The sequence below is a fragment of the Lepidochelys olivacea genome (assembly GCF_965140295.1).
Source record: "Lepidochelys olivacea isolate rLepOli2 genome assembly, chromosome: 3".
NCBI lineage: Eukaryota > Metazoa > Chordata > Testudines > Cheloniidae > Lepidochelys > Lepidochelys olivacea.
The window spans coordinates 69,206,620-69,224,883 of NC_140413.1; the positions used below are offsets into that span (position 1 = coordinate 69,206,620).

Below are 18,264 nucleotides of genomic sequence, written 5' to 3' on the forward strand. Positions count from 1 at the left end.
TGGGGAGACACAGCCTCCCCTAACCGACCCTCCATACAATTTTGGAAACCTCATGTGGCCCTCAGGCCAAAAAGTTTGCCCGCCCCTGTTCTAGAAGGTTCAGTTGCTGCTGTTCCTGCATGTAACTGCTTTGTAGCGGCATCAGAAGCAGCTGCCTTCTGGAAGGTTCTGCTGCTGTTGTCGCCGCACGTAGCTGCTTCTTGGCCCACAAAAACCCCACACCTTCAGCTTGCTAGCTTGCTGTTGGTCTTATATTCTTGTTGCTCTCTGAAGGTTAGCTCATATCAGCCAATCAGCTTCTAGCTCCTCCCCTAACATCATCCTTTGTTAGATACAGAGCTCCTCCCCCACAATACTATCTTTAGAAAGGCCCCTCCCTCTGAGGTTATTTTTAGCAAAGCAGAGCTCCTCCCTCTCTCCATGGAATTTTCCACTCTCTAAATTTAAACTAGGTCATCCCTATCTCTGCCATTTTGGATTTTCTAATTTTAAACTATCATTAATTTCTACTTATTTAAAGCTTTAAATTTAGAACTAATTGCTGTTTTATGCAAATTAAAGTGTCTTGATATGGTCACCATCTTAATTATATCAATGGGGAGAGGTGAAACTTTTATGATATTTAAACCCCTTTTTCAGTTTTTCTCCACCAGTCTCTGTCAAGGTGCTGCAAGGGTTTTCAAAAAAGCTAAAAGCAAAATCTCTCATTACAGTTCCTGCCTCCCAGTCTGTTCCTGGTTCCTGTCCTCCTTATCCCAGATATCTGTCTGTTCCAGGTTCCTGCCTCACTCCAGGTTTGGTTGCCAATTTTGGTGGATGTATTCCTGGAGGTTTCGTCACATGACATAATCTTTAATTAAAGATTGGTCTTTAATTCCTGGAGACTCCAGGACAATCCTGGAGGGTTGGCAACTCTACTTCAGGTCCCTGCTCCTACTCTTTACCCCCAATGCTGACTCTGACTTTGATCCCTGACTTGACTCCTGACTCTGTCTCTGAGCTTTGGCTTGACTCATGGCTGCGTCTACATCTCTGACCTTTGGCTTGGTATCTGTCTTTGACTTTTCCTTTTTAATTCTAACATTCTAACACAGAAATGCCAGCTCTCAGTTTGACCAAGTTTGTGGAAACACAGAAAATAGTTGCAAGTGCTGTTATTCCAACAACTTTGTACTTGTAATGACACCTTTCCTTTAGTAAAGTCACTTTCATGCAAATAATTTTGATGACCTTTATAGAACTAATTGATATTTGAAACATTATTTTACATATTAATGCTACATCTGAGTTACATGGCAAAGAGCTACAGAGGACAGATAAAGGGTTTTTCTGTGTAGGGGTATTTCATTCTCTGAATAGTCAGTGATTAATATTTTAAAAAACACAATTCAATAATTTGGAATGAGAACCAAAATGCATCATCTTTTTTTCAATCTTCAACGAATGATTCTTCCTATCATACACAGAAATCTGTGATGGAAATAGTAGCGGGCCCAATGTTTGAATTTTTCTGTGATCTGACTTAAATACAAGTGTAATGAGTAAGATGCCGGTTCACCGTTGATGAAATGATATTTACTCAGTTGATATAATCCATTGTGCTTTGACTCTGAAATTGTAAAATAAATAAAGAAGTTGCTATTTATTGTAACAAAACTATTTTAATTAATTGAATTGTTACTGCTATTGTTAGTGCCAATCTTCGTGACACCTACCTTTAAGGATTCCTACAGATTTGTAATATAAAGCCCTATTTTGCACACATGGGAAGTTTCTTGGTGAATTCTTGCATAATTTTGTGCTGTCTGACTCTCCATAAGGAAGTTGTGATGATCTGTAATCCTAACACAACTAACTGCTACACCAAATATGCACATTGAGGAGGAGGAAATTTTGATAAAAGTGGGCACGCAGAAGGGCCAGTAAAATGATGTAACAGATTTATAGATTTTCAGGCTGTAAGGGACCATCGTTCATGTAATCTGACCTCCGGTATATCACAGGCCATAGAATTTCATCCAGTTACCCCAGTATTAAGCTCAGTAATAATGTGTGGGTTAACTAAGGCACATCTTCCAGAATGGCATCCAGTCTTGATCTGAAGACATTAGGAGATGGAGAATCCATCATTTTCCTTGGTAGTTTATTCCAATGGGTAGTCACACTCACTGTTAAAAAAATTCTGCCAAACTTTTAAGTTGAATTTGTCTGACTTCAATTTCCAGCTACTGGTTCTTGTTATTTCTTTCAATGCTAGATTAAAGAGCCCTTTAGTACTGTTTTGATAATTGGGCCTACAAATTTACCCTAATTTTGAGGTCAATTGTGAGAAGTGCGTGAAAGTTTATAAAATGTCACAATAACCTATAAAAAAGGTGCAAAAGGGAGACAGACTGAATTAGTCCAAATGAAAAGGCCTACTGATATAATTCAAAAACTGTTAATATTATGCATGGTAAACAAGTGTGGAATTGGAACTCAATGGATCAAAATTAGTATGTCAGAAATTAGGCCTAATTTGTGAACAAAATAATGAGGGGATGGGCTATTCTGCCCATAATTCCCTTTTGTGATCTTAAAAGAAAAGCCTTTACTGGGAAAATCAAGCAGAAGAAACAGCTGTCTGCCAACAACCAGTGCAACAAACTTTATCATGGCTGCCATTCCCACCATCTCCTGGGATCCCTGCATCTAATGGAACACTGTTGGGCCTTAGTTGTTCTGATCCCGAGAGATGTGTGCTAGCCAAGGGACAGTGAGAAAGAGGTGTGTGTAACTTTTCTGATCCATGACTGTGAGTGCACTCACAATACTATCTCTGTTCATTGTTTCTTTGGTTTCTGCAGATGTGCCCTTGAGGAATCACTCCTCCACACCAGCAGACCGCCTTCATCAGATAAGGCGCCAACCCAGGAGGAGTAAGGAGGATATGTTTCGCAAAGTGCTTCCTTCAACAGGTGCAGCACAAAGCGAAACAAGAGCATGGAGGGAGAAAATTAATGAAAGACTCAGGCTGGATAGCCAGGAAAAGATCCAGGGGCAATAGCAATGATAAAGCTCCTGGAGGGCCAGACAGAGATGTTGAAGTCCCTCATTACCCTGAAATCTGAGTGCATCTGTCCCTGATCCCCGCTCCCTCCAGAACTCCAGTCTATGACCTCCCCAAACTCTCCCACTGCATTCTTTATGTGTTCCCGGTCCCTCACAGTATCCTGTGCACTCCAGGCATAGGGACTGGTTTCCCAATGAAAGCTAGAGTTACACCTAGCTGTGAGAGCCCTAACCTCGAGATTGTTCCTCTTTGACCAAAAGTTTGTGTTTTATCCTGGTATTAAACTTGAGTCTTTGAAATAAAATGAGTCTTTATTTGTGACAGACATACATCGCTCAGTGCTAACAATCAAACACAGTGGCTGTTGGTGGGAATATTTTCTCCTTGCAATGAATGCTCACTACAGGGGTAATTCAAGGTAGCAAGTAAACATTGCCTGGCTGAATGCATTGCATAAAGACACATTACTGGGAATTATTGTCAAAATGCTACTTCAAAGCCTCTCTGATTGGAATAGCCTCTTGCTGAGCCCCTCTAATTGCCCTTGTATCTGGCTGCTCAAAATCAGCAACTAGCTGATCAGCCTCAGTGGTCCACCCCTTTGATTCACAAATATTATGCAGAGTACAACAGGCTACAGTGACCATCAGAATATTTTTCTAATTGAGGTCTAAACAGCCAAAAAGACAATACCAGCAGTCTTTTAATTGGCCAAAGGCACATTCAACCATAATTCGGCACCTGCTGAGCCTGTTGTTGAAGTGCTTTCTTCGTCTGTCTAGGTTCCTGGTGTAAGGCTTCATGAGCTATAGGAGCATTGGGTAGGCGGGGTCTCCAAGGATCATGATGGGCATTTCCACATCCCCCATTGAAATCTTCTGTTCTGGAAAGAAAGTCCCAGCTTGCAGCTTTCTATACAGTCCAGTGTTCCGAAAAAATGCGTGAATCATGCACCTTCCCTGACCACCCCACATTTATATCAGTGAAACATCGGTGGTGATGCACCAGCACCTTCAAGACCAGGGAGAAGTAGCTCTGTTGGTTGATGTACTCGGTTGCAAGATGATTGGGGGGCCATAACTTGGATATGCATTCCATCTATCACCCCGCCGCAATTAGAGAATCCCATTGCTGCAAAGCCATCAATTATTTCCTGCACATTACCAAGAGTCACAGTCCTTCAAAGCAGGAGGTGAATTAATGGCGCTGCACACTTGTATCACCGAAACACCCACAGTGGACTTTCCAACTCCAAACTGATTCGCAACTGACTGGTAGCAGTCTGGATTTGCCAGCTTCCTCACAGCAATCACCACTCATTTTTCCACTGTGAGGGCAGCTCTCATTCTGGTGTCCTTGTCTGCAGTGCTGGGGCCAGCTCCACATACAGTTCCAGGAAGGTGGATTTGCGTATCTGAAAGTTTTGCAGCGTCTGCTAGTCATCTCATACAAGCATCAAGATGCGACGCCACCACTCAGTGCTTCTTTCCCAAGCCCAGTACTGTGGCAAGCTGTTCCGTGAATGCCAGCAACAATCTTAAATTATTTGTTTCCATGGCAGACAGCAGAGCAGGCATCACAAATTCACTCTGTTTTGCTGCTCATGAAATATTGCAGGACCAGCCACATTGTGTTCATAATGCTCATCACCAGAATGATCAGCAGCTCAAGATCCATGCTGTCAGGCAGAGATGGCAGGCACAGTGTACAAGGGCTGTTGAAAAATGGCATGAAATGAAGTAAGAAGCCCCTGAAATGATGGGACAGAAAGAACTGCATCACGGGATGGTGAGCACATGCCCATAATATACGGCAATCCATTCCCAGAGCTCTCAGCAGCAGAGAGTGACAGAAGGTGGCAAGTTGCACAGTGGGATAGCTACCCATAATGCAATGCTTTCTCTATTAGTGCAAGAGCAATGACTGTGGACACGCTCATTCGACACAAGGAGCATTATGTGGAAGTGCTCAACCACTGTTATTAAAGTGACTTATGATCGCCAACATAACTGAAGTCAATTTAATTCCATAGTGTAGACTTGGCCTTTGTGACAGTGGGAGTAGCAAAAGGCTGAACTCACCACTCTGTAAACTTTCCCACATAGGCTTAATTGGGAGATAATTGATTAAGGACTGTGTGATTAACCAGTTAACAAGGAGATTCAACTCATCAGCTGAAGATTGTTAAATAGGAAACAAGAAGGGCAAGGAAAAGGCAGCTGGAAGGAAGGGCAAAGTAGACCAGGATCTCAGAGAAATGACACCTCTCGCCTACCCTTTCACCTTGTACCTAGGGAGTACATTGTAGTTTGGGGAAAGTCTTATGATGATGGGACATGAAGCTGCATAAGACATTGTAAATAAAATATAATATGGTGAAAATTTATGTAAGAGTGTATGGGGACTGCTTTTAAAGAGAAATCTAGGGTCAGGATACATGCCCTCTGACAGTCATCCACAAATTTTATCAGCAGTCGTTTTATATTTATTTCCCAATGATTGATGAAAATGTTGAATAGCATTGGGCCTAGTACTGATCCCTGAGAAATGCTACTAAAAAACACAGGGATTCAGTGATGATTCTCTACTGACAAGTACTTTCTGTGATCTGTCAGTTCCTAATTAATTTAATGTGTGCTTTATTGATACTGTATAGTGCTAACTCTTTAATCAGAGTCTTGTGTGGCACTAAGTCAAATACCTCACAAAATGAAAGTGTATTACATCTATTTCTGTTCTATATAGGCTCTTATACTGTGCTCACACTGTAGTATCTGAGCACCTTCTAGCAGTGCAATAACTAGGGTCCTACCAAATTCACGGTCCATTTTGGTCAATTTCACGGTCATAGGATTTAAAAAATTTGTAAATTTCATTATTTCAGCTATTTAAATCTGAAATTTCACAGTGCTGCAATTGTAGGGGTCCTGACCCAAAAAGGAGTTGGGAGGCGGGGGTAGATCACAAGGTTATTGTAAGGCGGGTTTGCAGTACTGCCACCCTTACTTCTGTGCTACTGCTGGTGGCAGCACTGCCTTCAGAGATCAGCTGCTGGAGAACGGCGGCTGCTGCCTGGGAGCCCAGCTCTGAAGGCAGAGCTGCCACCAGCAGCAGTGCAGAAGTAAGGACGGCATGGTAGGGTGTTGCCACCCTTACTGCTGTGCTACTGCCTGCAGAGCTGGGCCCTCGGTCAGCAGCTGCCACTCTCCGGTCACCCAGCTCTGAAGGCAGCAATGCAGAAGTAAGGGTGGCATGTTATAGTATTGCCACTTTACTTCTGCGCTGCTGCTGCTGTGGGGGACACTGCCTTCAGAGCTGGACACCCGGCCAACAGCCACTGATCTCCGGCTGCCAGCTCTGAAGGCAGCACATACGTGAGGGTTGCAATACCGTGGCCCCCTAAAATAAATTAGTGACCCCCCCCTCAAACTCCCTTCTTTGTCAGGACCCCCAGTTTGAGAAACGCTAGGTTTCCCCTGTGAAATCTGTATAGTATAGGGTAAAAATACACAAAAGACCAGATTTCACAGGGGGAGACCAGATTTAACAGAGGGAGACTAGATTTCACAGTCCGTGATGTGCTTTTCATGGTGGTGAATTTGGTAGGGCCCTAGCAATAAGCGATGTGACTACATGTCTGTCATGCATTGGTTGTTCTCTCACGCTCTGTCAAGGGACAGAAGTATGTGCAGTGGAGCATGTGTTTTTGGCGGGGTTTTAGGTTTGTTTTGTATTATTTATTTAATTATACGTGTTGCTGTGTGTTTAGGTAAGAGAAGGCAAGTCAAAAGAAATGCACCTTTTACTTGGAGCGGAAGTTTGTTAGGTTTGGGATGGTCCTCAGCTCCTGAGGAAATTAATTCCACAGTCTCAGTCTGGCCTCTGAGAAAGTTCTGTCTCCCACACAGACAAGCTTTAAAAGACCCTCTTATTGTAGAGAGTTCCATTGTGCTAGATGAATGTAGTTGACCATGGTCTGCACTGCAGAGTTTTAGGCAGTCTCTAGATATCCTGGGCCCAGGCCATGGAGTGCCTTGAAGATAATGACCAAGACCTTGAACTTGATTTGAAATTCTCTGGGAAGCCAGTGTAGAGAGCAGAGGAACAGTGTTATGTGTTCATGGTAGCCTGTGTTTCTGAGGGATGTGCTGCAGCATTCTGTACTAGTTGGATTTTCCCATATGCTGATGGCTTCATGCCTGGGTATATCACATTGCTATAGTCCAGCCGAGAAGTGACAAAGGGATGAATAACTGAGGCCAGGTCATCATCCACCAGAATGGGATGGAGTCTCCTAGCCCAAATGTGTGAGCTTAATGTCAGCAAGGAATCCAAGAATACTGTTAAACTAAGGACCACACTGTCTAAGTGGAGCTTTGTATCCCCAACCAAAGGAGGCTGCACCACGGCTGCAAACTCTTTATCTTCACGAACTAAACTTGTAATTGCATCAAAGAATGAAATCCGATTTGTCTGACAAGACCTATTTCTATAAAACCCATTTTGACTGGCATAAATTATATTCCTGCTCTTTAACAATTGAATCCTGTATCAGCTTTCCATTATTTTGCCCAAGATTGAGGTCAGGCTAACCAGCATGGTCATCCAGCTTTCACTTTTTGAATGTGGGCACAATATTAGTACTCTTACAGTCTTCTGGAACTTCCCAAGCACTCCAAACTGTATTAAAAATTAACATTAGTGGGCCAGAGATTTGCTTAGCCAACTGTTTTAGATCTCTTCAATGCAAGTTGCCTGGGTCTGCTGATCAGGTGGAAAGTATTTAATCATCCTTGTGATATGATTAAATCATCCTGCTTCTTTCTTTACTAAACAGAAACATTTATTGAAAACTTTCTGCATCATTATTAACAATTTCACCATCTCCATCCAGTGTTATGTCTATACCCCCTATACAATTGGTAGGATTTCTTTTGTTCCTAATATACTTTTCATACTCTTTATTGTCCTTAGCTCTGATAACATTTCTTATCAATTCTCTACACTTCATAACATTCAGAATAATGGGCCTACTGGATGAGGGGGAAGCAGTAGGTGTGATATAAATGGATTTTAGTAAGGCTTTTGTCACAGTCCCACATGACAGTCACATAAGCAAACTAGAGAAATGTGGCCTAGATGAAATTACTATAAGGAGGTACACAACTATACTCAAAGAGTAAAAAGAAAAGGAGTACTTGTGGCACCTTAGAGACTAACCAATTTATTTGAGCATGAGCTTTCGTGAGCTACAGCTCACTTCATCGGATGCATACTGTGGAAACTGCAGAAGACATTATATACACACAGAGACCATGAAACAATACCTCCTCCCACCCCACTGTCCTGCTGGTAATAGCTTATCTAAAGTGATCATCAAGTTGGGCCATTTCCAGCACAAATCCAGGTTTTCTCACCCCCCCCACCCCCATACACACACAAACTCACTCAAAAAGGCTGACAAAGGAGGTGCTGTTGTCATCATGAATAGGTTGGAATATGAACAAGAGGCTGCTCGGCAGCTCTCCAACACCACTTTCTACAACCCATTACCCTATGATCCCACTGAGAGTTACCAAAAGCAACTACAGCATTTGCTCAAGAAACTTCCTGAAAAAGCACAAGATCAAATCCGCACAGACACACCCCTGGAACCCCGACCTGGGATATTCTATCTACTACCCAAGATCCATAAACCTGGAAATCCTGGGCGCCCCATCATCTCAGGCATTGGCACCCTGACAGCAGGATTGTCTGACTATGTAGACTCCCTCCTCAGGCCCTACGCTACCAGCACTCCCAGCTACCTTCAAGACACCACTGACTTCCTGAGGAAACTTCAATCCATCGGCGATCTTCCTGATAACACCATCCTGGCCACTATGGATGTAGAAGCCCTCTACACCAACATTCCACACAAAGATGGACTACAAGCCGTCAGGAACACTATCCCCGATAATGTCACGGCTAACCTGGTGGCTGAACTTTGTGACTTTGTCCTTACCCATAACTATTTTACATTTGGGGACAATGTATACCTTCAGATCAGCGGCACTGCTATGGGTACCCGCATGGCCCCACAGTATGCCAACATTTTTATGGCTGATTTAGAACAATGCTTCCTCAGCTCTCGTCCCCTAAAGCCCCTACTCTACTTGCGCTATATTGATGACATCTTCATCATCTGGACCCATGGAAAAGAAGCCCTTGAGGAATTCCACCATGATTTCAACAATTTCCATCCCACTGTCAACCTCAGCCTGGTCCAGTCCACACAAGAGATCCACTTCCTGGACACTACAGTGCTAATAAACAATGGTCACATAAACACCACCCTATACCGGAAACCTACTGACCGTTATTCCTACCTACATGCCTCCAGCTTTCACCCTGACCACACCACACGATCCATTGTCTACAGCCAAGCTCTGCGATACAACCGCATTTGCTCCAACCCCTCAGACAGAGACAAAACCTACAAGATCTCTGTCAAGCTTTCTTACAACTACAATACCCACCTGCGGAAGTGAAGAAACAGATTGATAGAGCCAGAAGAGTTCCCAGAAGTCACCTACTACAGGACAGGCCTAACAAAGAAAATAACAGAACGCCACTAGCCGTCACCTTCAGCCCCCAACTAAAACCCCTCCAATGCATTATTAAGGATCTACACCCTATCCTGAAGGATGACCCAACACTCTCACAAATCTTGGGAGACAGGCCAGTCCTTGCCTACAGACAGCCCCCCAACCTGAAGCAAATACTCACCAACAACCACATACCACACAACAGAACCACTAACCCAGGAACCTATCCTTGCAACAAAGCCCGTTGCCAACTGTGCCCACATATCTATTCAGGGGACACCATCACAGGGCCTAATAACATCAGCCACACTATCAGAGGCTCGTTCATCTGCACATCCACCAATGTGATATATGCCATCATGTGCCAGCAATGCCCCTCTGCCATTTACATTGGTCAAACTGGACAGTCTCTACGTAAAAGAATAAATGGACACAAATCAGATGTCAAGAATTATAATGTTCATAAACCAGTCGGAGAACACTTCAATCTCTCTGGTCATGCAATTACAGACATGAAGGTCGCTATCTTACAACAAAAAAACTTCAAATCCAGACTCCAGCGAGAAACTGCTGAATTGGAATTCATTTGCAAATTGGATACTATTAATTTAGGCTTAAATAGAGACTGGGAGTGGCTAAGTCATTATGCAAGGTAGCCTAACCCCCCCCCCCCCCGACGTTCTGGTTAAACTTGGATTTAAACTTGGAGAGTGGTTAGTTTGGATGAGCTATTGCCAGTAGGAGAGTGAGTGTGTGTGTGTGTGTGTGTGTGTGTGTGTGTTTCGGGGAGGGGGTGAGAAAACCTGGATTTGTGCTGGAAATGGCCCACCTTGATTATCATACACATTGTGAAGAGAGTGGTCACTTTGGATGGGCTATTACCAGCAGGAGAGTGAGTTTGTGGGGGGGTGGAGGGTGAGAAAACCTGGATTTGTGCTGGAAATGGCCCAACTTGATGATCACTTTAGATAAGCTATTACCAGCAGGACAGTGGGGTGGGAGGAGGTATTGTTTCATGGTCTCTGTGTGTATATAATATCTTCTGCAGTTTCCATGGTATGCATCCGATGAAGTGAGCTATAGCTCACGAAAGCTCATGCTCAAATAAATTGGTTAGTCTCTAAGGTGCCACAAGTACTCCTTTTCTTTTTGCGAAGTCAGACTAACACGGCTGTTACTCTGAAACCTCTCAAAGAGTAGTTATCAAATGATTCACTGTCACACTGGGAGGACATACCAAGTGGGGTCCCACAGGGATCTGTCCTAGATCTGGTACCATTCAATATTTTTATTCACTCCACCATCCATGTTGTTGAGAGTATGCTTACCAAATTTGCAGGTGACACCAAGCTGGGAGAGGTTGCAAGCACTTTGGAGGAACCGATTAGAATTCAAAATGATCTTGATAAATTGGAGAATTGGCCTGAAATCAATAAGATGAAATTCAATAAGGCAAGTACTTCAATTAGGAAGGAAAAATGGGGAATAACTGGCTAGACACCAGTACTGCAGAAAAGGATCAGGGGGTTATAGTGAATCACAAATTGAATATGAATCAACAATGTGATGCTGTTGTGAAAAAGGCAAATGCCATTCTGGGATATATGTTACCCAGAGTGTCATATGTGAGACACAGGAGTTAATTTTTGAGCTCCATTTAGCACTGATAAAGCCTCAGCTAGAGCACTATATCTAGTTTGGGGCACCAAACATTGAAAAAGAAATGAATAGACTGGAGAGTTCAGAGGAAGGTGTGACGAGGCTGCCCGTGGGAGCCAGCTGAGGTTACTCAATCAGGGTGAACTGCAAACAAAACAGGGCAGACAAATCCTAAAAGCTGGTGGATATTCCAATACTTAGATTTACCAAGCCAGCACAAAACAGCTTCTATTGCACCTCACTGGTTACTCAGAAGTCCAAACAATGCAGTTCCCTTAAAATGGGAAACCTCCGGCCTCCATCCAGACACACGTCAGATATGATGATGATTACTGAAAATCATATTTCATCATATAAAAGAAAAGGTTCTTCCAATCCCACAGGATCAGCTACGCATCCAGGTTCAATTACAACTTAGATCTTACCCAAAATACATGCTTATAGTCAATTCTTATTAACTAAACTAAAATTTATTAAAAAAGAAAAGAGAGAGTATTGGTTAAAAGATCAATATACATACAGACCTGAATTCAAATTCTTGAGGTTCAGATACATCGCAGAGATGAGCTGGTAGTTGCCAAAAGTCCTTTCAGAAATAGTCCATAGGTTATAGTCCAATGTCCATATTCAGGGTGACTCCAGTCACTGACTAGGGATCTCAATCCTTATGGCTTAGGGTTCCCCCTCTTGAAACCCAAAGCAGATCTGAGATGAAGAAGGATCGTGTCCCAAGATTTTTATACATTTCCTTGCAGCCTTTTGGCCTGAGAAAACAATAGGCTTAACTTTCCTTCTTCCAAACATCATGGCAATTAGCACAGGATAATTTATCCATTAAACAGTTCAGACACAGGTCATCACAACCTTTAAAGAGACATAGACAATAATACTATTTCACTCAAGTATCTTCCTAAATGTTAATATTCCTTTTTTGATCTATGAATCAAAGCTATAGCCAGAGACAAGACTTGTTTGCTTACATCACAAGACCCGAGCAAACATCTACTCTTCTATCTCTAACAACACAGGCTTACATTTCAAAGCTCTCAGAGTAGCAGCCGTGTTAGTCTGTATTCGCAAAAAGAAAAGGAGGACTTGTGGCACCTTAGAGACTAACCAATTTATTAGAGCATAAGCTTTCCTGAGCTACAGCTCACTTCCTCAGATGCATATCGTGGAAACTGCAGCAGGCTTTCAAAGCTCTGTTCATTTACATATCTTCCTAACCAGTCTCTCAAGTTCAGCCATGGGTCAGGTCAGTCTGTGAGTTAATTAACTCTTTCTGGCCCTGTCACCTTTCAATGAGCTATTATATTACACACATAACGTCACAGAAAGCAACAGGAATAAGAGGTTTAGAAAATATGATTTTTAAGGAAAGGTCATAAGGAATAAGAGGTTAAGAAAACATGATTTTTAAGGAAAGGTTGAAAGAATTGGGAACTTAGCATAAAGAAGGTAAGACCGAGAGGGGGATATGATCACAGTCTCCAGATAGGTACAAGGTTGTTATATACGTGGTGTGTGAGAGGTCACGCTGGTGGGGGTGGAGTCTGCATTATGAGGTCCCCCTCATACCAGACAAAACCACGTCCCGTGGTATCTCTGCCGCAGCCAGGGGACAAAGGTTGGTCTAGCAGAACCAGGGGTTTAAATCCGGACGAATGGACAGCCTGGACCATTGTGACCATGGAGTCTGACGCCCCTGGAACCCAGGTCACAGAACCTCCCCAGGCTCAGGAATTCCCACTGACCATCTTAGGCCAAGGAGCTGAGGCCACGGCATCGGGGAGGGAAATCCATCGCCCACCCTTAGGTGCCGCAGCTTCCCCTCCCCCCGCCCCTTCAGTACCCCACAGCACAGGTATTGGGTATTGGGGTCAGAGATAGAAAGCTGTGGGGGAAGCCCCGCCCTCTGCCCCTCCTCGATGTGTGGTATCGGACCGTGCACCTGTCACTCAGGCTATACAGTCACTCCAGGCCCCTCCTCCCGTCACTTTTGAAATCCAGCCGCGAAGTGTCAGGCGCTCCCTCGGGGGAGGGAGAGGTACATTTCCCAGCAAGCTCCGCGGGCGGCAGGGGAGATATTTGCGGGGCGGCGCGGGCCGTTGCGCTCAGAGAGAGCCAGTGGCGCGGAGGGTAACGCTCCGGGCAGGGCAGACTCCGGCCGGGCTCGCGGCGGCCGTTTCCGAGCCGCCCACCCCTCGCGGCGGCGCCATGGGGCCGCAGGAGCCGGCGCGGAGCGGCCCCGCCGCCCTGTCCCCGGCAGCGCTGGGGAAGCTGAAGCAGCGGGCGGCGGAGTGCATCGAGCTGAGCGCCGGGCGGCTGAGCGCCCTGAGCCGAGAGATCTGGAGCCGCCCCGAGCTGGCCTACGAAGAGCACCAGGCGCACGGCGCCATGACCCGCTTCTTCGCCTGCGCCGAGCTGCCGGGGGCCGCCTGGGCTGTGCAGCCGCACTACAAGCTGGACACGGCCTTCCGGGCCGAGTGGGGCCCCGCCGCCCCGGCCCCGCGGCCGCTGCACTTGGGCTTCCTGTGCGAGTACGATGCGCTGCCCGGCATCGGACACGCCTGCGGCCACAACCTCATCGCCGAGGTGGGGGCCGCTGCGGCCCTGGGCGTGAAGGGCGCCCTGGAAAGTCTGCCCCAGCCGCCTCCCGCCGCAGTGAAGGTGAGAGCCGGCGGGGAGGTGGGCGATCCGTCGCTCCAGGGGGAACCTGCCCGGGGAATGAGGGGAGCTGGCCCAATTTGGTCCCCATCCCGTTGCTGCCCAATACAGCCTCTCATTTTCCAACCTTAGCTCGCTCTTCCTGGCCATCAAAGACACCAAGAAGCCTGGGTCTCCAGCATGTCTGCTCAGTAATTCCCTCGCCCATCCCTGTGGGGTTTATTTTTCTGCCAGTCAGGTGTGTTTAGAGAGACAAGGTGGGCGAGGTAAGGTCTTTTATTGGACCGGCTTCTTGTGGGCGAGGGAGACACGGGGAGCTCTTCTTAAAGTGTGTGTATGTAACTGCAGCCTGTCACTGACACCCTGGTTCTCACCAGCCTTTGTTATACTGCAAGGTGTGGCTATTTGTGAGCCGTCAGGGTTGGAGGCTACAGCAGCAGGGCATTGCAAAACACCCCAGGTTACAGGGCAGGGGTGATACAGGCTCCCTCCACTGGTTTGTGTAAACATGAAATATTGTCTCTCTCACCAACAGAAGTTGGTCTAATAAAAGATATTACCTCATCCACCTTGTCTCTATAACATTCTGGGGCCAGCATGTACAGCACAACTGTGTACAACAAAATCAGGTTGTTGAAAATTTTGCTGACCCCTAACCTTCTCTTCTAGATCACAGTGCTGGGGACTCCTGCAGAAGAAGGTGGAGGCGGAAAAATAGATCTCATAGAAGCTGGTGCTTTTGATGATCTGGATGTTGTTTTTATGGCCCATCCAGCACAAGATGATGCTGCTTATTTTCCTGATGTGGCTGAGCATGAGTAAGTAAGGTGTATGAAAGACTTTTTTTTTCTGCTTTCTGTACATCAGAACCTTTTCAGCAAAGGGAGACCTGCTTTTAAAGTGGTTAAACTTGGTGTCTGGTAATCACTGGTATTCCTCATCTATAATATGTAGTCAGTTCATGAGAAAGTTGATGTACTCAGTACTGAGCACTGAAACCCAGTTCTTGTGTTCTTCTAAAATGTAATGTTCAGGCCTGCATCTGTTATGTTTTTTGTTACAAGAATTTGAGTTAGTATCTAGTCAGGGTAGCAAGTGGTATTTCATTTAATTGATAAAACTTAGATATGTCATGCTTAGTTAAGGAAGCCAACACAAATCCTGACTCTGCAATTCAGAAATTCAGAGTTAGAAATAATGCATTGTTATATAGCATATTATGCTTTCTGGGAAAATATTTGTCCATGTTGGTCCCACAAAATTCTCTTTCTCAGACATTTGCTGTATTTTATTGCTCAAAGATGCAGTCTTTTTGTGCAAGCTGTATATTTTTCAATTTCCTGAAATTCTTTATTCTCCCTTGGACTGATTCTTTTAAAATATCCCAAAACAAACATTTTCATGCATCTTAAAGCCTTATAAAGTTAATTAAGTAAAATTAAAAAGTAAATATTTTCCAAAGTATGATTGTTTCCATCCACAATGATAGATACAATAGTGTTCAAACTAAAGCACTGTTAGCCTTAATTGGAAGGGGGGAAATGTTCAGACTCTTGAATTGGAGATGACTTTGCTCTCTATTCTAAAGCAGAATGAAAGCTAGTTGGTATAAAACAACATTGCCACTAATTTCAAGAGCGTGAAATGCTTTTTTCTTGAAGAACCCATGTTTCATGGCTTTATATACAGGTACTATCCAAGGATTCAAGAGCAAGCTGTAAAAATTGTTTTTCTCCATTTACCCTGTTGGTAGCCAACCAGTTTGTCCCACTTCTGCTTCAAATTAATCTTGAAGATTTGCTTAAATAAAAGTTATGTAGTTCACCAGAAATAATCTGTCCTCTTCACAAGTAAATTTACTTACATCCTATATGAGTGCACAGCTTTCCAGGTTTCATAACAAAGTAATGAAAGTGTGTGATTTCAAATTCACATTAACTTGGCAGTGCCTGCCTCTAGGTTAGTATCTCTGAAAAGACATTGTTTTCTCTCTCAAGCAGAAGATTTAACTAGTCTTTGGTCTCTGAGGTTTTTTCCTCCTTCATCTGTGTCTCTGGGACTGATTGCAACCTGCCCTTTTCATCTCAAGGACCCATCCTCCGGAAGTAAAATAGAGTAGCCTGTGCCCAAGATTTTGCAGTCTGTATTTTCTCAAACTTATTATTTCCTCTAGAAATATTTAAGGCTTATTTGATCCTAGACCGTAGTCAGTAGTATGTTTCTGCAAATGTTAACTGCTTCCTATACCTGAAACTTCATTAATGTAAATGTATAACTTATAAATCTTATGGTTTCTTTTGACAGACTTTCATTTAATAGACTTCCGATTCTTGTCCACTCGCCTCCTCCTTAATCACCTCATTCTTAGTTTTGTATTGTTGAACAAAAAGGATCTGGTTCTCTGTTCTGAAGTGAACTGTCTAGTGCTGTGGGGGAGGGGGAGTTCTCAAGCTGTCACAGCATGGATCACTTTGTCAGATTCTTGTGAAAAATCTCATCTTCTAGGCAAGGTTGTATTATATTCCTGTGGCAACAACAGAATCTGCATGGAAAAGTAATGTTGGGAAAGTCTATATTGTTGCCTTTAGAGTTATATGTGCTTTTACTTTGAAAAACTGTGCACACTACTTTTTGCTCTTAACTTCCTCTCCCCTTCCACTTTTCCATTGGGTAGAAACCAGAAAGACAGCAAGCACCGTGAAACATGGTGTGCTCCCTGTTTACCATCACTAAGTCCTCCTGTGGACCAGTTTTGGGATCTTTGAACTAGTGGTTCGAGCATAGGATAGACAGTCAATAGATCTGGGCTCTATTCCCAGCTATCCATTGCAAAAGTCACATCTATGCTCATTCACTTCAGTTCATGTATTTGGAAAACGATGATAGGATTGTTGAGGCTTAATGTTTGCCTTGGATGAAAGGCTGTCAAAAGTTTGAATGTCTGAATAAATATTTGTTAAAAGGCTCTTTAGGAAGCTGATAGGTTGTTAAACTAAATGGTCTCTCTTGCCCCAGAATGCTTATGGTATGGATTGGCTTCATTTTGAAGTTCAGGTTGCACAGTTTTACAGCCTTGCAAAAACTACCCAATCATTTGAACTGAGTAACTTTTGTGCTAGGCTTCTGCATTTCTAAAGGCTAGGGTATAATTTGTGGAATTGGAGTCAGGCGGGAGGGAGGAAGATGGGATGTATGTTTGGGGCTTGTAACAGTGCAGGTTTTGTTTTAAGACACTAGAGGTGCATTCACCTCCATATTTGAGGCTTCTTTTCTGCCATCACTAGCCCCAAGGATCTTCAAAGCTAACTTACATTTCGGCTAATGTCTTCTGGCCACAAGTTATAATTTTTTCCTTACACTGAATTTATACAAAGTATCTGATAATCACCTCCTTAAAGACTGTTTTGTGTCTTTGCCATGTCTTATTTCAAATGGATTGTCCTGGAAACTTCAATGATGTACATCCAAAAATGTTGGTGAGATTTAGTTCATACTCCATTACTGAGTTGGGGGGAGGGAATACTCAAGAAGGTGTTTGTGGGTTGTTTTTTGGTTTTCTTGTTAACTCAAAACCTCAGAATGGGGTGGTCTGGCTCCAGCAGATTTGGGACATACATGACTGGTGAGGACATCAGCTTTAGTTGAAAAATACAAAAAACCCAAAACAAACCTCTCCTCTTCCTGTTTGTGGGTATGCAACCCCCTTCTCAAACTACCCCATGAACTGTTGTTTCTTGCCTAATACCAGCTATTGGCTGACAGCCAGAGTTCTTAACCCACTCTTGGTATCTTCTCTGCCCCTTTTCCCCTCCACCGCTAATCTTGTGGCTCTATTCCCTGTACATTCCTTCAATTATTCTCAAGTTGGTGCCAACAATATCTCTAGGGAAAACTGTCAATATCCTTTCCCTGGTACCTGAGCCAAACTTTCACTTCTCTAAGGCAGTAAAGTTTCATTGCAGTGGGGGATTACTGGATAATGGAAAATCTAGGAACTTACTATTTGCCACATTTATGTGGCTAGGAAGAGGTCAGGAAGCTCTCCAGAATCTGTGCCCTTGGGTAAGAGGTTTAGGTCATAAGCACCTGGGCCAGATGTATCCTATAACTGACTTCAAGTAATCTTTTTGTCCATTACTTCAACAGGCTTCCATTCTGTACCAGGTTCCATAGATTCTTGCTCCAAGTTTCAGATTTGCTTCCTTGAACATTGTATTAAAACAAATCCGTTAAGATTAAATTTATAATAATCCTAAACATTTGCAAGTATGAAAGGCTGCAGTTGATGCACCCAAATGA

At 43.9% G+C, this 18,264-nt stretch overlaps 1 protein-coding gene and 1 long non-coding RNA gene across 5 annotated transcripts in view; one reads left to right on the plus strand and one right to left on the minus strand.

The window, feature by feature from the left end:
- Positions 1-3,388: 3,388 nt before the first annotated feature.
- On the minus strand, positions 3,389-12,173 carry LOC311518825. The gene is made up of 3 exons (XR_014711127.1): positions 11,823-12,173; positions 10,968-11,062; positions 3,389-4,766 (listed from the first exon to the last, which is right to left on the minus strand). It is a non-coding gene; the product is annotated as an uncharacterized lncRNA (long non-coding RNA).
- Positions 12,174-13,411: 1,238 nt separating this feature from the next.
- PM20D2 (peptidase M20 domain containing 2) overlaps positions 13,412-18,264 on the plus strand; it is a 66,661-nt gene continuing 61,808 nt past the window's right edge. For 3 of the 4 annotated variants that reach the window (XM_084625058.1, XM_084625059.1, XM_084625057.1), the window contains exons 1-2: positions 13,413-13,968; positions 14,635-14,783. In XM_084625058.1, the coding sequence (XP_084481184.1) occupies positions 13,516-13,968; positions 14,635-14,783 (602 nt within the window). In that variant the 5' untranslated portion in view covers positions 13,413-13,515. Of the gene's footprint in view, positions 13,969-14,634; positions 14,784-18,264 lie in introns of all 4 variants that reach the window. The other variant, XM_084625060.1, reaches the window with a different exon arrangement.